This window comes from Helianthus annuus, chromosome 10 (genome assembly GCF_002127325.2).
Source record: "Helianthus annuus cultivar XRQ/B chromosome 10, HanXRQr2.0-SUNRISE, whole genome shotgun sequence".
Taxonomy (NCBI): Eukaryota; Viridiplantae; Streptophyta; class Magnoliopsida; order Asterales; family Asteraceae; genus Helianthus; species Helianthus annuus.
Window position 1 is genome coordinate 138,492,746 of NC_035442.2, and position 25,212 is coordinate 138,517,957.

At 38.2% G+C, this 25,212-nt stretch overlaps 1 protein-coding gene and 2 long non-coding RNA genes across 3 annotated transcripts; all 3 read right to left on the minus strand.

The window, feature by feature from the left end:
* Positions 1-4,955: 4,955 nt before the first annotated feature.
* LOC110882758 lies at positions 4,956-5,973 on the minus strand. Its single transcript, XR_002560202.2, has 2 exons — positions 5,606-5,973; positions 4,956-5,218 (listed from the first exon to the last, which is right to left on the minus strand). It is a non-coding gene; the product is annotated as an uncharacterized LOC110882758 (long non-coding RNA).
* A 686-nt stretch (positions 5,974-6,659) lies between these two features.
* Positions 6,660-8,301, minus strand: LOC110882757. The gene is made up of 4 exons (XR_002560201.2): positions 8,211-8,301; positions 7,846-8,143; positions 7,411-7,611; positions 6,660-6,771 (listed from the first exon to the last, which is right to left on the minus strand). It is a non-coding gene; the product is annotated as an uncharacterized LOC110882757 (long non-coding RNA).
* Positions 8,302-22,594: 14,293 nt separating this feature from the next.
* LOC110885741 lies at positions 22,595-25,207 on the minus strand. Its single transcript, XM_022133449.2, has 2 exons — positions 25,085-25,207; positions 22,595-23,841 (listed from the first exon to the last, which is right to left on the minus strand). The coding sequence occupies exon 2, from the start codon at positions 23,820-23,822 to the stop codon at positions 22,809-22,811; it is 1,014 nt and encodes a 337-aa protein (XP_021989141.1). The 5' UTR covers positions 23,823-23,841; positions 25,085-25,207; the 3' UTR covers positions 22,595-22,808.
* Positions 25,208-25,212: the final 5 nt, after the last annotated feature.

Consider the following 25,212-nt stretch of genomic DNA (forward strand, 5'->3'; position numbering starts at 1 on the left):
TGTAAGCTATCACCAAATCCTCTCGCACTTGTGAAACCGAAACCAAACCCACTACAAAAAGAAGCTGAATTTTCCATCTAACATAGACTTAATATCATATGAAACACTAACCAACCTTTATTAGGAAACTCACTTTGTGTCGGAATTCTGGTGATTTTTGGTCGAATGAAGAACAATCTGAACAAAAGCATACCCTCTGGAACAAACTTATCCAATGCCCATTTAACAACATATTTGTTTTTTTTTACTTCCATTGACGGCTAAAGCGACGACCAAATACGAAGGCGTCGCTAAATTATCTAACCCTGTAATCTTTCCATCCTCCATGCTTAATGTTTCTGCAAAATTGCAGATAAAAACAGTGTTAAAATTCAAATTATAAAAACACAAAATTAACCAAAATTATAAACTTCATAGTCATGATTTGAATCCTAAAATTTAGAACCCAACACAATCATAAAATTCATGAAACAGAGTAAATATATTAAACAAATTAAAACCCAAATAAAGTGATTCAAAACACATAAAAAAGATGAATTTAAAGGTAAAATATTGTGAAAACTCGAATTATAAAAACAAAAAATGATAAATTTTATACCCATAAATTGAATCCCAATGTTAAAAACCCAATAAAATCAAAAAATTCTGAAACAGAGCAACTAAATAAACCCATAGCCATAAGACCCAAATAAATTGATTCAAAAGCCCAAAAAATTAAACAAAATCATAATCTCCATAGTTTAATCACAAAAGTCATAACCTGTTAAATAAGTTCTGAAACAAACGTGTAAAACAGAGCAAGTGTGTAATTGTGCACAATAAATCAAGTATTTCTTGTGTTATATCAAAACCCACAAATAAATTGTTTCAAAAAACCATTAAAAACATGAATTTAAAGATTAAAACAAAGCTTAAACTCATACCAAACCATTTGAAGAACATAACATGGATTTAACGAAACCCTAATTCGCGCTTGTAGTTCACAATTTCTCAAAACTCAAATTAAACTACAATCAGTAACCAGATATCATCATGCTTACACGAAAGAACAAAAACCAGATCTGAACAGAAAACGATTACCTAGATGAAGAAGAAATCGATGAACTTGTGATGGCAGATGAATGCGGCAAACAAAAATTGTCAAAGTGGAACGATCGCCTTAGATTAGGGTTTGTGATGAGGATATTGTTGAAAGGAAAGATCTTCAAGAATAAGAATATGGAAAGTCTTTATTTTTGGAAGATGATTTGAGAGAAGATGAGAGGATGATTGAGAGGGATTTGGGAATTCTTCTAGTGTAAGATTATGAAACGTAGAATAGGAAGAGTCTATTCAATTTGCCGCTCAAAGGGAAAAAGAGGAAACGATAAAGTGCCACGTGGCATCTAGTAGCTTAAGTTCATGCCATGTGGCCTAAGCTTGTTTTGTTTTATTATTATTATTATTATTATTATTATTATTATTTATAGATTATAGATTTTTTTATATTTTTAAATATCATATATAATTTTTATAAGATAAGATTTTGAGTATCTGTGTTTTAGCCGTTATACTTTTTTAAAATTCCGTATATATTTTTTATATTTTGAATTCACCTACTTTACATTACATATAGATTAAATTAATCTTTGAGTCCCCGTATTAGTTTAACCACTTAAGTTCAAAATAAAAATGTCTAACATCCAAAGTATCTGATTTTCCTATTTATAACCATCTGAGTCTAATTTATTAACTTTGTTAGATTTTCTCAGTTAATTGTTGTAAATGACCATAATACTCTTACTATTAAAATTAAAAACATAAATTATAACCACACATGGCACACCTCTCTTACTCTACCAGCCCCGGTTTGACCCAAGGACAATATTGAATATATATAGAGAGAATGGTAATATGATTTAATATATTAATAAACTATTTTATTTTAGTTTATTTTTAATGAAAAGGGTATTTTGATAATTTTATAAAAAAAGTAACTGAGAAAATCTAACGGGGTTAATCAATTGGACTAAAATTGTTGCAATTATAAGTAAATTGGACTTAGATGGTTAAAGATTGAAAAACCAGGGGTGTTCAACTTTTTAATTTTTGAATTCAAGTGATAAAAACCACTAAAACACAAGAATCAAAAAGTAATTTACTCTTACATATATATATATATATATATATATATATATATATATATATATATATATATATATATATATATATATATATTTAAAGAGCACCAGGGGGAATAGTGTCAGACAGTTGTCTGACACTTCCCCATTGACCTGAACAAATTACGATTTAACCCCCAGTTTAGAATTACAATTTTGTCCCAAATTCAAAATTACGATTTTGTCGATCGTTGTATCTTTTGTCAAATTACAATTTTACCCCCAGTCAATTACTATTTTGCCCCAATTTAGGATTACAATTATGTCATTGTTGTAGCTTTTGACAAATTACAATTTTACCCTAGTCAAAATTACGATGTTCTCTTAGTTCAAAATCACACTCTTTCTATAATTTTAGATTTTTTGGCAAACCCATAGCAGTGTTTTGTTTTAATTGGTTGACTCGATGTAATTTTTATTCATTACCGTTCATTCATTGGTCCTGACAAATTATAGTTTTGCTCCCAGCTAAAAATTACCCCATTGCCATCGTTTTAGTTTTTTTTTTCTACGAAAACTATGATAGTGTTTTGTTTTAAATGGTTGAGAAATATTTGGCCAAGCGCATGGCAAAACATAAAACTAGTAAATATTACCATATTATAAATTACCAACATTTTGGTGTTTAGTAGATTTGTACTTTAAGCTTTGGGGAGTTTTAAAAAAAAATTGGTTTTCCAAAAAGAAAGTTAATATTATTATACTAGGTTAGAACCCCGTGTATTACACGGGTTAAATAAATGTAATTTTATATATCAAATAATAAAAAAGTTATATCTTTAAAAACCATGTGTATTACACAGATTAAATAAATGTAATTTTGTATACTAAATACTAAAAACGTCGTATCTTTTAAAAAAACCCGTGTATAATCGGGTTGAATAAATCTACCAAATAATAAAAAATTACATCCTTAAAAACCTCGTATATTACACGTGTTGAATAGATATAAAAAAGAGTTATATCTTTAAAAACCATGTGTATTACACAGATTAAATAAATGTATTTTTGTATATTAAATACTACAAATGTCGTATCTTTAAAAAACTCGTGTATAGTCGGGTTGAAAAATCTACCAAATAATAAAAAAATTATATCCTAAATAAATGTAATTTTTTATATTAAATACTAAAACATCGTATCTTTAAAAAAACCCGTGTATAGTCCGGTTGAAAAATCAACCAAATAATAAAAAAATTATATCCTTAAAAACCTCGCGTTTTACTCGAGTTGAATAAACATAATTTTGTATACCAAATAATAAAAAAAAGTTATGTTTTTAATAAATTAGGATAACATTTAATATTAACTTATTATTTATATATTTAATATAAGATAAGTAGATAAGAGAGGTATTTGTTTTAAAAATATATTAAATTAACAATTTAGATTTGAGGATAATATTTTATTAAAGTATGATAAGATTTAATATTAATTTATTATTTATTTATTTAGATAAATATAAATTTGAGGATACCTTCAATGAATGACACGTAACTCGAACTTATACCGTCATATATTTTACTCGGCCTGTTTTCAAACAAAATTTACGTCAAAATGTAGAGTAGCTGAAAACGCACATAAAAATAAGCAAGAAAACTTATTATATTTGACATGACTCATTACCGAAAAATGTACATCAAAACATAAACCAACTGGGATCAAGGTTGGAGAACTCGCTAGTCGCTAGTCGGCCGGTGAGGTGGGGACTAGCGACTACTCGGGATTACTCGGAATTACTCGAGATTAATCGGATCGGAAATTGTATATGTAAATTTTATTATTTTTATAAATATGTATATATATACTCATACATCTATATCTATATAATACTTAAATAGGTAAAAGTAGGTCAAAATACAAACTAAACTTACATATAAGTCATAACATAACAAGTCTTAGTACTTAAAATTCAAACATTAACAAATAGCTCAAATGTAATCGTCATCCCCGTAGTGTTCAATGATTTCGACACCATCTGACTCGTATTCAATCTCCTTGTCTACTTCATCCTCTTTCTCCGACTCAAATTCTTCGTCATATTAGGGTAAGGGATAAGGAAAATGGGCTAAATTTGTAACCTTGGGCCTGTTTTGTAAGGATTTCAAATGGGCCGACTAGGGCGGCTTGGGCCGGCTTTGACCGACTAGCAATTTTTTGACTGATTAGTGAAAAATTACTCAGTAGGAGGCCGACTAGCGACTAGTCGGCGATTAATCGTCGAGTAATCGCGATTTTTGCAACACTGACTGGGATTGACATTTAACAAAGTATTTAGAAAGTTGAGTGAGTATAAATGTCAATGCTAAAAATTGAAGGGTTAAATACACAAAGAAAAAAACCCATAGGTTAGACGACGTTTTTGTAAATTTGACACAAAAAATTATATAAAGAAAATAGAGGTTGTCTTAGGTACTATTCCTAAGACATCCTCTTTTGTTATATTAACTAGAAGGAAAAGAATATATTGGTTGAAAAACCCAACATCACCGATCACGAACTAATGAATTAATTTATCCCTGTTATCCATTCGATTTCAACGCCTCTAATCACTATGTAACATGAGTTAAAGAATGTCCAAGAATATATTAATTGATTTTTGAGAAAAGGAAAGGACTTATTGATTGGATACGTGTTTTAATTTGTAACTAGTAAATGAAGCCGCGCGTTGCCGCGGCGCTTCGAACGTCGTTGTGTTTATTAATCACATATACTCAAAATTAGGCGAGCAAAACACTATAAAAGTTACTAATAAGTAATTTTACAATTTCTGGTTTAAACTTTATTTAAATAAAGTATCAAAACTTTAATTCCACGTTGATTCATCACAAATGTTTCTGTAGCACTTATGCAAAAATGAAAGGTGCATGATCAAGATTTATACCTTGACTTTCACCCTCCTCAACTACATAGAGAAATCATCATTCAAATCATCGTCTTCCCATTATTGTGTTACTTCCTTCTCTCTTTACATCCCCCTCTGCAAGTTTGATATCATAGCACACATTTGATCTATAAACATCTCCGGTTCCTTTTTGCCACTGATACTGCGTTTGAAGCTGAAACATACAACATGATATTAAAGATAAATCAGAATACCTTAAAATGTTTTATAGAGTTCAAACAATAGACTGATTATTAATAAATAATTAAATACACAATTGCATCCTATTTCTAATTTTCAAGTTGGAATGAAATTGTTTTGCCCCTAAAAAGTAAATCGGACATCAACGAACTACACATAGGTTACAACTCTAGTACTCCTATAGTCACGCAAAACAAAGATCTATAATAGTTCAATTGTTAATCAATCCACACAATCACATACTTTGGTGTAATACGATGCAATTAATCGACTGAATATGTTAATCGTTAGCGAAACATAAGCTCGCATCAATGAATCAACGAATCATTGTTGTTAATAAACTGAATGAAGATGGAGATACCATAATCGCCGGAGATGGTGAGTAGGGTTTCGCGTTCCAATAGGATGATGTGGTGGCGATGGGGATACAATAACCGATGGGAATCGTAGTTCCAGTTTGCGACGTGACCCTAACTGTTCGGCCGTTGCAGGTCGTTGGGGACCTCGACTTGAAGCCAAATCGATTGTAGGACACTGTACTACCGAACCGACATCACTGATGGAACGCTCGTCCTCCGGACAGCGTGGTATGGATGTAACCGCCGGCGTGCCGCCGGGTCTCCGCCGTAAGATTGGTGGCCGGCCCGTAAGTATCTCTCTCTCTCTTTACATTACTCTCTTTCTCTCTCTTACTCCCCTTTTTCCCTGTTAGTCACTCTCTTCCGTAAAGTATACATGGCAAAACTGTAATTTGCATCTTCATTTTGTCCAATAAATTGACTGTTCCTAAGGATCGACATAAATTGTTATATTTATATATTAACTAGGGGGTTACCCGCCCGCGCATTGCGCGGGACGCCCTTGTAAAATGCACGGGATGCCCTTGTAATCTGGTTGGTGTTCCCTGAAGTATTGAAATGGTCTCAGAACCCCTTGTAATCCGGTAGTGTTGAAATGGTCTCATTTCTCGCTTTGATGGGTCGGTACAACCCTCCACCTAAGAACCTTACACGGCCATAAAAAAAAATTTGGAAAGGCAAGCGAGGATCAATTTATTAACCACACCTCACTCTTAGCAAGGTGCTAAGAGCGTAGATAAAACATGACACCAGATTACAATACACTGACCATTATCTTCTTATATCATTCCACCGTAGAAAAAAACAATTCTACCCAAAAGTAATCTGCCCAAATCTTTGACTCTAGTTTTTCCCAGTTTAGTTGCTTCCACTTTGATGTTTCTTTTATGGCCTCCGTCAATTTTTGTTGAGAGTTTGAGCCTCCTTCGAATATCTTTTCATTGCGGCTGTTCATTTTTGTTAAGAGAGTTTGCGCCTCCTTCGAATATCTTTTCAATGCGACTGTTCCATATCTTCCACAGCGTGCACATTTCGGTTCCAGTTGCTTTCTTCTTAGCCTTGCTCAGATGTTTTTGTTCTATGTGTTGTAGTAGCCCATTTAGTCTCGAACTGAGCTGGGATAGGTAGTTGTAGCCATACACATACTTGCCACCAGATGCTTCTTGCCCTAATAAAATAACTTTATTTACAAATGTATGATTCTCAGAAAAATATTGTTTTAAGAGACATGTAAATAGATGAAAAAACTACTCTGCTAAGCATGCCTTTTTTTATCCAAGATATATAAATGCTAATGTGGAAATTAGTTTAAGTGTATAGTTTATAAATGATGAAAATGTTTCTTCTAATGCTCAAAGAAAAGTAAGTGGGTCCAGTCCAATTCACCTACATCGGTCAAATGAGTTTCGCTGGTTGAATTAATGAGTCATGCTTAAGTTGGCCAGTTGAATTGATGAATCCGAGCATGAGGCTTAAAGACATCTACTCTAATTCAAGACACTTAAAATTTTTCATCTTTAACATGATCCACGTAACCCGTTCATCTACACGGGTCAGATCGGTTTCGCGGGTTGGTTTAATGAATCATGCTCGAGTTCACGGGTTAAATTGATGAATCCGAGCATGACACTTTAATTGTGTCAAATACATCAACTCTAATCCAAAGACACTTGCACTTGTTCATCTTTAAAATGGTCCGCGTAACCCATTCATCTACACGGATCAAATGGGTTTCGCGGAAATCACTGCCTCTGTTATATGCATTGAAAACAGGGAGATTCAATCGATAAACATCTAAGGTATTTACCGTGATTTGTTTGTTTCTTTGTCATATGCAACAAAACCTTCTTCTATATCAGCATGTTTTTTTTTTTTTTTGGAAAAAAAGAAGCAGCATTCCACTTGTTTCAGGAGACAACCCGCCAATATAAAGCTTTCTTTGTGCTTGATCACGACTACTTGTGGTACTTACTTCTTCATAAGCTAGGGTGCAAACCTCCACTCATCCCTAAAACATATAAAAAACCATTTTAGCAAACAGGAAGCCACAAACAGAATAATCCGCTACCACCAGATCAAAGAAACCAAGTGCTTCAGCGATGCGTCAATAACATAAATCATGGGTAAATTATTATTGGTAGTACTATGATTATTATTATTAAAATAATTAAATAACACGTTTAAATTGATGCAAAAAGATGACCCTAGATACGGGTTCATGTAAGAAACATTGATGTCTCACTTGGTGTTTGAGCTTGTGCTCATTACTGTAGCAGTAGTTGTCTGACTTGGTGTTTCGCTATTGGCTTATTCACGTGTTTCTCGCTTTCTTTCAGGAATTCCAGTAACATTTTTTGATCTCCATTTCAGTATTTTCATTTATCATCATAAATTGACGTTAGTAAAGAGATTTATGAGGTTTTTGTGTATTTGAATACACCTGGAAGACGGGCAGAACAACTCTTGATTACCACCGGTCGATTGATCTTCAGGCGTGGCGGTTTGTTAACCACACAATGTGTACGTTTTCCACTTCCAATCTGCAAAGCATTAACAAATAAAAATATTGCCACCATATACTTTCAATAGAATTATTTTTTGAAGTACCTGTATTTATCAAACCTAACAATTACTTCTCACGTTCTCTTGAAGAAAACCTAAAAACGTTCTCCATGTTCTGCAAGTTCATAGTTTTCTAGTAAGGATCAGTCTCCAAATCAATTTATCCCCGATAGCAATTATGCCCTAATTTTAAGAACAATTAGGGTTACCAAACGGGAAAACAAATTGAAGAAGACACAAACATCTGGATACGAAAGATAAACTGGTAGAACATGAATAGAATACAAACCCAGAGCTATTGATTCGGAGGTCGGGTGGTATATTTCTAGAAAAGGGAGAGCTCAGGCGAGAGAAACTGGATCATCGGACCCTCATTTGTCTTCTGCTACTCCTGATTTTAGTCTCGTCACCTCTTCCTACCGCCGTCGAGGGTTAATGGCGAAACTAACAACCACCCCTTGCATCTAAAACGATAGAGAAGATCAAATATAGCACGCATGGTACCTTACCACCGGTTCAATCTCGACAACTGTCACACCCCAACCGATGGCGGAATCATCGGGGCGCGGCACTGAGCGAAACAGATTGTTCAGAAGTTTCCACAACAACTATCATACAATTCAGTTATATAACACGTCCCATACCGTGTCCCAAATAATAACAAGTTATCATAGAAATCAACCAAACAATATGGGAACTGTTCCGACAACTCAAATTCTTAATTATTACAGACCGAAAGTAAATATTGTTTTAAGACTTCTAGACGGCTATCCGTAAATCTTACTGACTACAGGTGCCAGTACAAGATCTACAGATAATTATGGCCCTGGGGCAGGTACGTGGACACTGTCCTAAGGTCACTGGCTCCTAGAAGCTTATTATTGCCTCGCTTCCCTAGCACGCTAGTAGCTTAAACACCTGTCACATACGTTAAAATAAAAGTCAATACATATAATGTAAAGGTGAGTACACAAGTTTGATATAGCATATAGAGTTCGAATAGTTTACGCATAACCAAGCACGTACACAAGGGCAAACGATGCATGTAAATTATCAACATGGGACCATCGATACCAATGACTTCGAGTTGACTGTCCGAGACAGTTCGCAATACATGATTACCACCGTAATCCATGCAAGTAATTGTCCTTAGCAACCCCCGTGTGAACGGGTGCTGAGTCCAAACTATAGTACTACGTTGCTAAAGCAGGCAGATAGCACTCCACGTGTAAACATAATAAACAGCAATCATTTAGACAAGTAATACATGCAAGTAGGTTAGCGTTCAAATAGTTTGTGTTGTTTGTGGATTTGATAGATTACGTATGTAACACCCAAAAGTGCTGAAAGCAAAAAGGGATCGAGTATACTCACAGTGGTTGATCGTGGATTGAAGGGAGCACTGAGAATAGGTTAGCCTGAATAGTTCGATAACACAACGATGAGTAACGCGGAAAAAGTAAACAATGTACTTGGATCGAGTAGGCCATTCGATCGGACAGCAGTTCGATCGAGTGGGCTGTTCGATTGGTTTGAAAGTCCGTTCGAACATCCATTCGATCGGCTGGCTGGCTCGATCGGCTGGTTTCTTCAAGTGGATTGTTTCTTCCTTTGATGTGAAGGATGTGTTTGTGTATGATGGTTTGTACTACCTTTCAAGTTGGCCGATCGAACAGCTGTTCGATCGGTTAGCTCAACCGATCGGTTAGCACTTCATTGTTCTCAATTATGTCACTCGATCGGCTGGCATGTTCGATCGGGTGACATTCCAATGTTTCGAAAAGTCTAAGTGTTTTGAAGTATAGTATCTCATGGTCCGAGCAGTAATGATTACAATCGAGTGGCGTAGTCGATCGAACAGTACCTCGTCAATACTACACTTCAAGAGTTTGTGGGACTAAGTGCTAGTCGATCGGTTAGCCTAGTCGATCGGCTGGCATAGTCGTTCGGTTGGGCTGTTCGATCGAACAGCCTAGCCGTTCGGCCAGCTTCTCGATTTGGTTAACCTATCACTTAACACTTGTTTCTTCCCGTTAATTGTTGATGTTTTAGAGATACTTTGACTACGAGTTGAATCACAAAACTGAAGTCCCCACTTAGCCTACTGACTCGAGCAGGAATCACCCAAACCCGGTCAGAGACGGTTTGGAACCCAAGTTTAACGTTTAACCCAGAATCGGTATATCTCTAGGTAGAACCCGAATCTTGAACCATGTGTTTGTTTAGATTGATTTGTAAATCGGTTCAAGTCTCGTTTTCACCTTTTTGAGTGTAAAAGAGTTGAAAGATAGATGAAAACCCATCTTCCAATCCTTTTCCACCGTGAATGTTAAGATCTTTGGAAGATTTTAAGTTATTGATGTGGAAATCGGTTAGATCTAGCTTATTCATGGTTGAATGAAGTCAAGAACATGAAGTTCTTGATGAACACCAAGAACACCATGATGACATCACTCAAGAACACCTAGATCTTGGTGATTTCATGGATGAAATTCAGATTTTGAAAGATAGAAAGATGGAGAATCGATCAATGAACAAAAACGTACAAGGATTAGAGTGAAATACTTACCGGTTTGAGAGAAATCTGAGATTTAGTGAGAAGAAGAGGCTGGTCGGTCAGAGCTTTTCCAAAAGTGGAAAGGTTGACAAAGACAGCCCTATTTATAGGCTTCCAAAAGAGGAAAGGGTCAGCTGATCGAACAGCATCCCTGATCGAGCAGCTGTCCGATCGAACAGCCTGTTCGATCGGCTAGCCTGTTCGATCAGGTTGCCCTGTTCGATCGGCTTGCCTGGTTCTGAGTGTTTCGCGACGATTTTCGATATTTCGAGTTCGATGAACGATGATTTGAGAATGATAGAGTTCCTAATCAAATTACTTTTAGTTCCAACTACGATATCTAACATACAAGCATCCTTACACCACGGTTTGGATTCGATTTCGATTGAGTTTGATTCACCTTGAGTCTTGATTGATTTGATTGATTCACCACACACTTTAACAGAAAAGTAAACATGCACAAGTAACACGTAAGGCACACACACACGTATAAAAGCATTAAAATCCCCACACTTGAGTTCGATGATTGATTTGATTAGCTTGATTATTGATTGACTAGCTTTATTGCATTGTTACTTCCTATCATTCACAGTCGGTCGTTGATTCACAGTTCGATTATCGGTCGATTAGTTTGATTATACAACACTTACTCCAAATAATACGAAAATCAAAATGAAACTAAAATGAAATTAATCTTTATTAATCTTAAATTCCAATAACAGTCAACACTTGACTTTGACTTTGACTTTTGGAAAACACGGGGTGTTACAGTCTCCCCTCCTTTAGGGAATTTCGTCCCGAAATTAGGCCGAGAACCGTACATCGCCGTGTGATTTTACCAATTCGATGCTTCAGATCTATCTGAATAACTGCGGGTACTTGGCCTTCATGTCACTTTCGAGTTCCCAAGTGAACTCCGCGCCTCGTTTGCCTTCCCATCGTACTTTTACAATAGGAATGCGAGAGCGTCTGAGTTGCTTGGTCTGTCGGTCCATGACTTCGACAGGCTTTTCCACGAAGTGTAGCGTCTCATTGACCTGAAGATCGTCGAGTGGTATTATTGCGTCGTGGTCGGCTACGCATTTTCGAAGGTTTGAAATATGGAAAGTCGGGTGGACATTGCTGAGTTCCTCCGGTAATTCGAGTTTGTAGGCAACTTTACCGATCCTTTCCAGAATCTTAAAAGGTCCAACAAATCGAGGCGCAAGTTTCCCTCTTTTGCCGAATCGGACTACTCCCTTCCAAGGTGATACCTTTAGGAGCACGTAGTCGCCAACTGCAAACTCGCGGGGCCTGCGTCGTTTATCGGCGTACATCTTTTGTCTGTCCCGGGCCTTTACCAAGTTTTCCCTTATCTGGTGGATCTTGTCAGTCGTTTCTTGCAGAATCTCGGGCCCAGTCAATTGCGAATGACCGACCTCGTGCCATACAATAGGCGAGCGACATCTCCTACCATACAAGGCTTCGAAAGGTGCCATTTCGATGCTGGAGTGATAGCTATTATTGTACGAAAATTCGACCAGTGGTAGGTGTTTTCTCCAACTACCACCAAAATCGATAACACACGCACGGAGCATGTCTTCAATAGTACGTATCGTTCTTTCAGTCTGCCCGTCGGTTTGCGGGTGGAATGCGGTACTCAAATTCAGCGTCGTACCTAGAGCTGCTTGAAAAGTTTCCCACAATCTCGATGTAAACCGAGCATCGCGATCCGAAATGATGTCTCGAGGCGTACCATGATTCTTAATGATCTCGTCGGTGTAGATTTGGGCTAGTTTGGCCACCTTATAGTCTTCTCGTATTGGCAAAAAGTGGGCTGATTTGGTTAGACGGTCGACTATAACCCAAATACTGTCGTGACCTGATGGCGTGGTCGGAAGCTTAGTTATGAAATCCATAGCTATGCTTTCCCACTTCCATACGGGTATCGGCGGTTGTTCGAGTAAGCCTGAGGGTCTTTGGTGTTCAGCCTTGACTCTTGCACAAGTTAAACAGCTACCAACATATAGAGCAATATCCCTTTTCATCCCAGGCCACCAGTACTTGTAGCGAAGGTCCTGGTACATTTTATCCGCACCGGGATGAATGGAATATCGGGATTTGTGGGCTTCGTTCATGATAATCTTTCGCAAATCTGTCCTCCTCGGAACCCAGATTCGGTCCAGATAATAGAATATCCCATTGGCTTTGCTCACGAGCTGAGTTCCATCGTGATAGATTCGTTCTTTCTTCAACGTACGCTCGTTAAAGCAAGCGTGTTGTGCTTCACGGATGAGAGCTTCGAGGTTATACTGAGCCTGGATGTTTCGAACACCTATCACGTAATTCTTTCTGCTAAGGGCGTCTGCAACTACATTCGCCTTGCCTGGGTGATAACGGATCTCACAGTCGTAATCGTTGAGAAGTTCTACCCATCGGCGTTGACGCATATTAAGTTCCCTCTGGTTAAAGATATGTTGTAGGCTCTTGTGATCGGTGAAGATCTTACACTTTGTACCATACAAGTAGTGTCGCCAAATCTTTAAGGCAAAGACAACTGCGCCTAGCTCGAGGTCATGGGTTGTATAGTTCTTCTCGTGGATTTTGAGCTGTCGAGATGCGTAAGCTATAACCTTGTCTCGTTGCATGAGAACACAGCCAAGTCCAAGGTTTGAAGCATCACAATAGACAACGAAGTCATCGCTTCCGTCCGGCAGTGTAAGAACTGGTGCATGGCACAGCATGTGTTTGAGGGTTTGGAAAGCAGTCTCCTGCGCGGTTCCCCACACAAAAGGCTTATCTTTATGAGTAAGGGAGGTAAGCGGTACAGCAATCTTTGAGAATCCTTCGATGAATCGTCGGTAGTAACCGGCTAATCCGAGAAAAGAGCGAACTTCCGACGGATTCCTTGGCGTAACCCATCCCTTGACTGCCTCAATCTTTGCAGGATCAACGTGTATACCCCGACTATTCACAATGTGACCCAGAAATTGAACCTCCTCCAACCAGAACTCACACTTGGAGAATTTGGCGTAGAGTTGGTTTCCCTGAAGCAACTCGAGAACCAATCGCAAATGCTGCGCATGTTCGGCCCTCGATCTGGAATAGATCAAGACATCGTCGATGAATACAATGACGAAACGGTCTAAGAACGGTTTACACACGCGATTCATCAGATCCATAAAGACCGCGGGTGCGTTGGTCAAACCAAAAGGCATGACAACAAACTCGTAGTGGCCGTATCGGGTTCGAAAAGCGGTTTTGGGTATGTCTTCCTCTTGAATCCGCAACTGATGGTAGCCTGAACGTAGATCAATCTTGGAGAAACACTGAGCACCTTGTAGTTGGTCAAACAGATCATCGATTCTTGGTAAGGGGTATCGGTTCTTGATGGTCAGCTTGTTCAATTCCCGGTAATCGATGCACATCCGGAACGACCCGTCCTTCTTTTTGACGAAAAGGACTGGTGCGCCCCAAGGAGAAGTGCTCGGGCGAATGAAGCCTTTTTCAAGTAACTCTTGGAGTTGGTTTGAGAGTTCTCGCATCTCAGATGGAGCGAGTCGATACGGAGCTTTGGCCACTGGGTTGGCTCCTGGAATAAGGTCGATTCGAAAGTCGATATCACGACTTGGAGGTAATCCAGGAAGATCATCAGGGAACACCTGAGGAAATTCTCGGACAACTGGGACATCTTTGACTTCAACTTTCTTTTTCTTGTCCGTCTCTGTTACAACAATGTTGGCCAAGAAGGCTCGATATTCCTTGCGGAGATATTTGCGAGCTTGAAGACAGGACATGAGCTTGAGATCTTTTGCAGTAGTTTCACCATAAACACATAGAATATCACCACTAGCTAGCACAAAACGAATCATCTTATCGGAACACACAACTTCAGCACGGTTTTCACGAAGAAAGTCCATGCCTACTATGACATCGAAACTTCCGAGTTGCATTGGGATGAGATTAATCGGGAACATATGGTTGTTGAGCTTGAGAGTACAATCACGGAGCACAGAATTGACAGCAATGGTTCTTCCGGTAGCGATCTCTACTTCGAAGGGTAACGAAAGATAAGAGCGCTTACGTCTAAGAAGCTTCTCAAATTCAAATGACACAAAGCAGTTATCGGCTCCAGTATCAAACAAACATGATGCATATATACCATTCACAAGGAACGTACCATTGACCACGTTGTTATCAGCTTGAGCCTGGCGTGCATTGATGTTGAAAGTTCTGGCGTGAGCGGCTTGTTGTTGAGGCTGTTGTTGTTGTTGCTGGGGTTGTTGAGCTTCTTGTTTCACCACCCTGTTCGGGCACCGGTTTGCGAAGTGGTTAGGGTCACCACATGCAAAGCAGGTCCGAACATTGGTTGTTGAGGCCTGTGCAGCTTGAGGAGCTTGAGGAGCTTGAGGAGCAGGGAGTAGAGCCTGGTTGGCAGTGACTTGGGCTTGAGCTTGACGGGGACCATAGCGGCAACTTGCAGTGAAATGCCCGTAAACGTTGCAGTGGGCACAGAATCGGCAGGCCACACCCACCGGGTGATGATAAGAACATGTAGCACAAAGTGGGTGGGGGCCGGTGTACGCACGCTTCGCTGGCGGCGCATTGATCACTGGTGCAGTGCGCTGTGGTTGTTGCTGTTGTGCTGGCACAGACTGAATGGGAGCAGCAGTGGTTGCGGCAGCGCAACTCTTGTTCTTCTTTCTCCTTTTTGAAGACTTGGAGGCTTGGGCAGTGGTGTTATCGGTTGATGCGGCGGTGACTTGATGCAGGGGCTTGACTTGCTTATCCCAGAAACCAGCCTTCACCCGCTTGTCGTTAATCTCAGCGGCGAGTAGGTAGGTTTCCTCGATCGTTGCGGGCTTGGAGGCGTGAACAAAATCTGCGACACAATCCGGAAGAGCACGGATGTATTTCTTGATGGTCATGTCAGAAGTCTTGACCTGGTCTGGACAGATAATACTCAATTGCTTGAAACGGGCGGTGAGACCAGCATTGTCTCCCTCCTTTTGCTTGATACCCCAGAACTCATCCTCCAACTTTTGGCGTTCGTGGGGAGGACAGAACTCGTCCATCATGATCGCTTTCAATTCCTTCCACGTCAGCTCGTATGCAGCGTCGTTCCCGCGCTTGTTCCTTTCTGCGGTCCACCAGTCCAAAGCTCGTGACTGGAAGACACCGGTAGCATTGAGAGTACGGAGGTGATCTGGGCATCCGCTTTGACGAAGGGTGACTTCTACCGAGTCAAACCAATGAAACAGAGCCGTAGGGCCATCTTCACCGGTAAACTCTTTTGGCCCACATGCCTTGAATTGTTTGAAGCTAAAAGTAGCTTTGTTGGAGTCTTTGGGCGTGAGGGTTCGGGATTCCTCAGATGACTTGCTCGCGTTCTCGAACACATCACTGACGGCCTTCGCCACGGTCTTAGAGATGATAGCAGCCAGACGTCGATCTCTTTTCTCCTGGCGGGTAAGACGCGAGTGTGATCTAGGTTGTCCAGATGACGACATGGTCTGCAATAGACATCGTCACAGGCTCAACACAACGAATTCGAGTCTCACACGTTCTTAGATCTCTAAAGCTTAGAATCACGTCGCATCTCTCGTCACGTAACACATATAATCACATAAGCACATAATCATAGAGGCACATAAGCACAGAAGCAATTAGGGCACATAAGCACAGAAGCAATTAGGGCACATAAGCAATTAAGCAAATAGAGCACTTAATTTCCTAAACACGTACGCAAGTTTATCACAGAGGCTTTCAGAAAACAGAAACCTATAGCCACAAGTCGAGTGTCGTTCGTTTTGCATATCGGATAGCATCACATTGTATCGTCTAACTTAGTCGTATAGCGTAGTATAGCACACTGGTTTCGTCTAGATCACATCAACAGGGATTTGAATCGAGATAGGATAGCAACAAAGGTCACGCAGATTGATAACAAATGGAGTAACCAACAAATCTTAAAACACGTAAACAGGTAAATCATATAAAATCAACAAAGCAACACTCAAAATCGGAAAATGGATTGTCTGCGGCTACTAGACTTTGACTAACCATGGCTATTTAACTATTCACAGTTGACTTGTCGTCACTTTCGACTCTAGGGGACATGTTTCTGCCTCGATTCTTGGGCATTATGCATGCGCATTCTAGGCCATACTCGTGAGTTCAGGTCGTTGGAGTCCGTCAATTGCCTTGGCGAGATAAAATAAAGTTGGAATAACTGCCAAGGTTAGGGTTTCACCCCTAGCTCAGCAATTTCTTCCTTGTTTTAAGAAAATTTAGAGGAAAGTTTTCATCAAATTACGGGTTTCAGCCCTAATTTGGTATAATTCTCCCCCGTTTGTTGATAGAAAATCGCACAAATAGTTAGCAATTATTCGTAATTTAGGCAGGAATTTGCGGGTTTCACTCCTAATCCCGTCCAAATTACAAAATTTGGCTCGGAGTTTGGATGTAATGATAGAATAGAAGGAAACAACATAAAATAAGCACATAAACTTGGTCTCTTGGTTCCTAACTATAGTCTAGGTCTCTAAGACAGCGATCCGGACTAGATCGTGTCTAACCTAATTCCCTATAGTTATGGCTCTGATACCAATCTGTCACACCCCAACCGATGGCGGAATCATCGGGGCGCGGCACTGAGCGAAACAGATTGTTCAGAAGTTTCCACAACAACTATCATACAATTCAGTTATATAACACGTCCCATACCGTGTCCCAAATAATAACAAGTTATCATAGAAATCAACCAAACAATATGGGAACTGTTCCGACAACTCAAATTCTTAATTATTACAGACCGAAAGTAAATATTGTTTTAAGACTTCTAGACGGCTATCCGTAAATCTTACTGACTACAGGTGCCAGTACAAGATCTACAGATAATTATGGCCCTGGGGCAGGTACGTGGACACTGTCCTAAGGTCACTGGCTCCTAGAAGCTTATTATTGCCTCGCTTCCCTAGCACGCTAGTAGCTTAAACACCTGTCACATACGTTAAAATAAAAGTCAATACATATAATGTAAAGGTGAGTACACAAGTTTGATATAGCATATAGAGTTCGAATAGTTTACGCATAACCAAGCACGTACACAAGGGCAAACGATGCATGTAAATTATCAACATGGGACCATCGATACCAATGACTTCGAGTTGACTGTCCGAGACAGTTCGCAATACATGATTACCACCGTAATCCATGCAAGTAATTGTCCTTAGCAACCCCCGTGTGAACGGGTGCTGAGTCCAAACTATAGTACTACGTTGCTAAAGCAGGCAGATAGCACTCCACGTGTAAACATAATAAACAGCAATCATTTAGACAAGTAATACATGCAAGTAGGTTAGCGTTCAAATAGTTTGTGTTGTTTGTGGATTTGATAGATTACGTATGTAACACCCAAAAGTGCTGAAAGCAAAAAGGGATCGAGTATACTCACAGTGGTTGATCGTGGATTGAAGGGAGCACTGAGAATAGGTTAGCCTGAATAGTTCGATAACACAACGATGAGTAACGCGGAAAAAGTAAACAATGTACTTGGATCGAGTAGGCCATTCGATCGGACAGCAGTTCGATCGAGTGGGCTGTTCGATTGGTTTGAAAGTCCGTTCGAACATCCATTCGATCGGCTGGCTGGCTCGATCGGCTGGTTTCTTCAAGTGGATTGTTTCTTCCTTTGATGTGAAGGATGTGTTTGTGTATGATGGTTTGTACTACCTTTCAAGTTGGCCGATCGAACAGCTGTTCGATCGGTTAGCTCAACCGATCGGTTAGCACTTCATTGTTCTCAATTATGTCACTCGATCGGCTGGCATGTTCGATCGGGTGACATTCCAATGTTTCGAAAAGTCTAAGTGTTTTGAAGTATAGTATCTCATGGTCCGAGCAGTAATGATTACAATCGAGTGGCGTAGTCGATCGAACAGTACCTCGTCAATACTACACTTCAAGAGTTTGTGGGACTAAGTGCTAGTCGATCGGTTAGCCTAGTCGATCGGCTGGCATAGTCGTTCGGTTGGGCTGTTCGATCGAACAGCCTAGCCGTTCGGCCAGCTTCTCGATTTGGTTAACCTATCACTTAACACTTGTTTCTTCCCGTTAATTGTTGATGTTTTAGAGATATTTTGACTACGAGTTGAATCACAAAACTGAAGTCCCCACTTAGCCTACTGACTCGAGCAGGAATCACCCAAACCCGGTCAGAGACGGTTTGGAACCCAAGTTTAACGTTTAACCCGGAATCGGTATATCTCTAGGTAGAACCCGAATCTTGAACCATGTGTTTGTTTAGATTGATTTGTAAATCGGTTCAAGTCTCGTTTTCACCTTTTTGAGTGTAAAAGAGTTGAAAGATAGATGAAAACCCATCTTCCAATCCTTTTCCACCGTGAATGTTAAGATCTTTGGAAGATTTTAAGTTATTGATGTGGAAATCGGTTAGATCTAGCTTATTCATGGTTGAATGAAGTCAAGAACATGAAGTTCTTGATGAACACCAAGAACACCATGATGACATCACTCAAGAACACCTAGATCTTGGTGATTTCATGGATGAAATTCAGATTTTGAAAGATAGAAAGATGGAGAATCGATCAATGAACAAAAACGTACAAGGATTAGAGTGAAATACTTACCGGTTTGAGAGAAATCTGAGATTTAGTGAGAAGAAGAGGCTGGTCGGTCAGAGCTTTTCCAAAAGTGGAAAGGTTGACAAAGACAGCCCTATTTATAGGCTTCCAAAAGAGGAAAGGGTCAGCTGATCGAACAGCATCCCTGATCGAGCAGCTGTCCGATCGAACAGCCTGTTCGATCGGCTAGCCTGTTCGATCAGGTTGCCCTGTTCGATCGGCTTGCCTGGTTCTGAGTGTTTCGCGACGATTTTCGATATTTCGAGTTCGATGAACGATGATTTGAGAATGATAGAGTTCCTAATCAAATTACTTTTAGTTCCAACTACGATATCTAACATACAAGCATCCTTACACCACGGTTTGGATTCGATTTCGATTGAGTTTGATTCACCTTGAGTCTTGATTGATTTGATTGATTCACCACACACTTTAACAGAAAAGTAAACATGCACAAGTAACACGTAAGGCACACACACACACGTATAAAAGCATTAAAATCCCCACACTTGAGTTCGATGATTGATTTGATTAGCTTGATTATTGATTGACTAGCTTTATTGCATTGTTACTTCCTATCATTCACAGTCGGTCGTTGATTCACAGTTCGATTATCGGTCGATTAGTTTGATTATACAACACTTACTCCAAATAATACGAAAATCAAAATGAAACTAAAATGAAATTAATCTTTATTAATCTTAAATTCCAATAACAGTCAACACTTGACTTTGACTTTGACTTTTGGAAAACACGGGGTGTTACAACAACCATCTGCCGCAGATGTACATATAAGAAATCGATCGGTGGAGAAACTGTGTGAAGTAGATAATCAACTGTGCAAGTAAAACACGTGGCTAACTAATGACTGGCAGATATAGGTTACTAAAACATAGAAACCGGAACTGTTGTTAAGAGCTTTCATCAATTGTTAATATATAAAATTAATAGTAATACAAATAGATATAGATTTTGATAGCCGTGTTAGTGTAATACACGCGTTTATTCAACCCGAGCTAAACACAAGGTTTTGATAGCGTTCACTCAGACCGTGTAATACACAGGATTATAACCTAGTAAATAATATAACAAATCGTAAATTTTGCTTATAAATATAAAAATGTTTTATCGGATAAAGTAATAACAAATATTTTCTTTCTTCTTCATTTTTTTATATTTTATTTACTAAAGTATGATAATTGTAAGTGGTAGATTAAATACGCAGTCGGAATTATATGAAAACAACTCAATAAATCTAAAATTGGTAAAGATTAGGATGCAATTTATTTATTATTGTTAAATAGATTAAATAGATAAATAGATAAAAATGCATTATTAAATATTATTCTAAAATACATTTTTTAAAATCATTTTTATATTAATTTATTATAGTTAAGGAAATATAAGAAATCGCCATGTGGCATTTAGTGGAGTCTTTTATTATAATTTAGATTAGATATTATCAATTTGTTTAGCATATTATAAATTACCAATATGTTGGTGTTTAGTAGACTTGTACTTTAAGCTTTAGGGGGTTTCCAAAAAAATGGTTTTCCAAAAAAAAAAAAATTAATATTATTATATATTATCAATTTGTAATAGGTGTAGGCTTCACAATTTTGTAACATGTGCTTTATCTTTATTTCATGCATTATCACTTGTACAACATGCTTTTTTCTCTATTAGACCCTCACTATTAAAAAACTGTTTTGTTTATACTAATAAGTTGCATGCATCCATTTATATACTATTAATTGGTAAGATTGTTAGGCATTAAAACTTGTATTTTTAGCTTATAAAGTTGGAAATTGCTTTATGATAAAACCATGTACTATAGTATTTATTTATTTATATACTATTAATTGGTAACATTGTTAGGTAGGGATGAGCACGGTACCCATTCGGTACCGGTACTGAAAAACGAGAAAAGTGGGTACTGGTACCAAATACACCGGCCGTAACATGGAGCTCATGTGTAATGTTTAGGGGTTGTTTGGTAACTTTCGAATGGTTAAGTGATGAATCAGTAAGATGTCTGAACTATTAAATAATTAAGCAGTATGAGGTCTGAATTATTAAGAGACAGTATAATGCTTAACCGTTCAAAGGCAAATGTCTGACCAATTCAGATTAAAGGTCTTAACCATTGAGACTCAGTATAATAATTAATCATTTAGATGCAAATGTCTGAAACATTCAGACATTTACTTACGAAACAAACAATATGAATCATTAGTGTTGAACCAGTAAGAGGTCTGAACCATTCAGACCCTCATTAAGAGGTAAATAAACAGCCCCCTAATAATTAACTAACCCATACTGGCTGAATTTGTAAGCCCCGGCCGCAACGCGGCGGGGGTCTTATATCTAGTTTATATTTCATTTTGCATTATTCACTAAATAAATAAATTTGGGCACCGAGTGTACAATCCTTCAGCCACATATTAGGACCACTAAATATTAGCCACGTAGGCAAAAAGAAAGTCTTTGGGGGGTATAATGCACAGCCAAATAGCCACGTAGGCAAAAAGAAAGTCTTTTGGGTATAATGCACAGCCAAATTCTTTGGGCGACTGGTTGGTTCTTTAGGCAAAAAGAAAGTCTTTTTATTTGATTAATGTTTACTTGTGTAAAAAAGTAATTAATAATAATAAAAAATAATGTGTCCATTTTGATATATATGAGCAGTCAAATGTTATTTTGATGAACTCTCTTTTAAAAGTCTTATTCTACTGAATTTATAATGTTATTAAACTTCATTTTACCTAGTTATTAATAAACTAACATTTTTATCGTGATTTTTATTTATCAATATGAATTTATATAAAACAATATTCTTTAAATTTATTTATTAGTTAACAACAATTTTCAATTTATGTGTATAAAACATCTTGGTGTAAACAATAAGCCTTAATCTTATTTCCTTTCTATATTTTAAAAGTTGACATAAAGTGTTACCTGAGTCCAGCTTTAGCTAAAAAAAACATAGAACTACTGACACAAAAGTTGTCGTGTTTTCGTGCCTTGTCAGAAGTTTAGATAGATATTTCTGTTTCAAACATTTGTCATCCACATCTTTCAACTTTTTTTCAACAATTTTTTGAACACCTAAACTACCAACTTCTGCATACAAGTATTTAAACCACCCAACAGTTTTGTAAGGGGCAATCACTATAGTACCACATCATTAGACACTAGGCAATGATATCTACATATTTAACTAACAGTTAAAGTTGACATACAAAACATTTGGCTAAACAGTTTTATTAGCGAGACAACCAACGATCCAATTCGTTAACCAATGGCTTGGTTTTTGGTTTCAATCTATAAAATCTTTTTAATACATAAACTACAATAAGTTCTACAAGCCAAGAAGTAAATCAGAATACAAATATGACAAAGACAGCAAATCTAATTTAAAAACACACATAACTGAACCTGACCCAGAATCCCTTGATAAAATTAAGGCATGTTTGACCTAAGCTCATGGAAATCAACCAATGTGGTTACTTGTTCTTGACGGTTATGCGAACTCGGTGGACCATTTGACCTCTGTCGGCCACGCGTATTGGTTCTGCTTCTAGTGGCTCGTGCATTCTCTCTAGGCGCACCTGCGTTATGAGTACTAGTCGGTCCTCTTGACCTACCAGATTCTTCGATCTCCGACTCATGTGATGACGGTGATGGTGATGATGATAAGTTAACCCCGTTATCTCTGTTATCCCAATCATCCAAAAACAGATTACTGTTATCTGCTGGCGAATCTAACTCTGGAAAAAAACTTCCGAATTCCGCTTCGAAAGCGCTAAAAAAGTTCAACATGTTCATATCCGGATCCCAGTTCGGGCTAGCGAGCTCGTAAACACCGTCCATGATCGCAATCGCCTCGTCGTCATAATCATCATCGTCAAACTCGAACTGCATACTGAGCATATCTTGCTGCTCCATATCTTGTTCCAATTTCGTCCACTCGAGTTCACGTTCCGGGTCTACGTCTGTCGGTCTAACACGTGGGTGTTCACGCCTCGCATGTTTCCTTAACTGCGAATAATTTCCGGAAAAATCACAAGTACCCAATGAACAGCTTCTCGTTTTCGAGTTCATGAACTCGCGAGCACGGTTGACCACAATCCACTTGTTGATTTGACCTCTGCAAAGCGGGCAAACAAGCTTGGTTTGTGCGGTTTGTTCTCCGTCGTCGTTCAACATCTTCTGAAACTGATCGAGACAGTTCGAGTGGCGCGCGCTTGTGTCGCAGATGTACGGGAGACATCCTTTTTCACGTGACGAACAGACTAAAAGGACGGCGTTGTGAGGGTGTTCCATACAGATACAACATCTGGTTTCTTCCCATTCGTTCTCGTTCCCGATCGGTAGAGATGGAGATTTGGGTGTCCTTTTGTTAGAATTCTTGTTGTAACGGGTATATGGAGACGCCCTATACCTATGCGACGAAGATCTTCTATCGTTGGGCATCTTTATGGCTTTCAAGTGTCTGCTTATCAACAATATATATTAATATTGAGATTAAACATAAGTGCTCAGAAATTCATAAAGAGCTATAAATCATAATCACAAATAGTTCTTACCACATTATTGCCTTATTATATGAAATCATAGAAATAATTGCATTAAATTCCAGTTCTTAAAAAAAAAAAAAAAAAAAGAAATTAACAAAAAAATCTGTGTTCACAGATAAGATGGCAAAAATTGTTCATCCTGATCAGCCAAATAATACAGCAACTGAAATAGGTGTAGCTGCAGCCCAGGGGTGAGCAATAACCGACACGTTAACTGAAACTGAACCGAAAACTAAACCATTCATATTTTCATATATTTCTAATTTTTATACCTCAATTTCATGTATTTCATGTTTAATGCTTCTGCTTCATATACCTCAATTTCATTTACATGTATTTTAAGCAAAAAAATTTAGTGCCAAGTTTGGTTTTGGTTATTAACCAAACCAAATCGAAAACCATGGATGAGCAAATGGTACCGGGTACCGTACCAAACAATTTCTGGTACCCACTTTTTGCATTTTTCGGGATAGATACTTTCAGTTTGATACGGTACTGGTAATTCTGGTTTATTTACCTTCGAAATACCAAGCACTTTCAGAACCGGTACCAATTTTTAGATATTTTTGGGATCGGCACTTTCGGTACCAGCACGGTACCAAGCTCATTCCGAACGAAAACCAACAAACAAACCGAATAAACCGAACTAATTAACCGAAAACCAATTGGTAAATAAAATAGATTAACTGATGACTACGGTTTCGGTTGAGGCTAAAAAACGAACCGAACCGAACTTAACCGCAGACATCCCTAGCTACAAGTATATCTAGCGTAAAATTCAAGGTTAAAACTGGAATTAGGGCTTTATTAATTAAAAAATTCAAACAACTAATTTTCTCAAAACTACAATAAAAAATTCAAAAGTCATAAACCATAATCTTAGGGTTTCACCACCTAAATTAACAATCAAACATCAGATAAAGTGATAAACAATAAACCTCTTTCAAAATCACCTTCATAGATTCTCAATTTCAATCTAAAACATCAAAACCTAACAGATAATCCTAACCACCAGATCATAACAAGAACGATCTAAACATCTAAAAACATCAACATACAAAACCTAGTTTACAACGAAAGCGACATAATCGAGCAATTAAAACATGAAAAACAGTAAACATAGGTTCGATTTACAAAGGTAGGAGGTGGAAATCGGACCTGAGTGGTGATCTAAAAGCCAATTTTTGGATTAGGTGAAGAAGATTGTGGAAATTGCAGGTTGAGAAAGTGCGTAAGCGACATGAATGAACTGTATTTGTTTAGGAAGAAAGATGTTGGGTGTGATT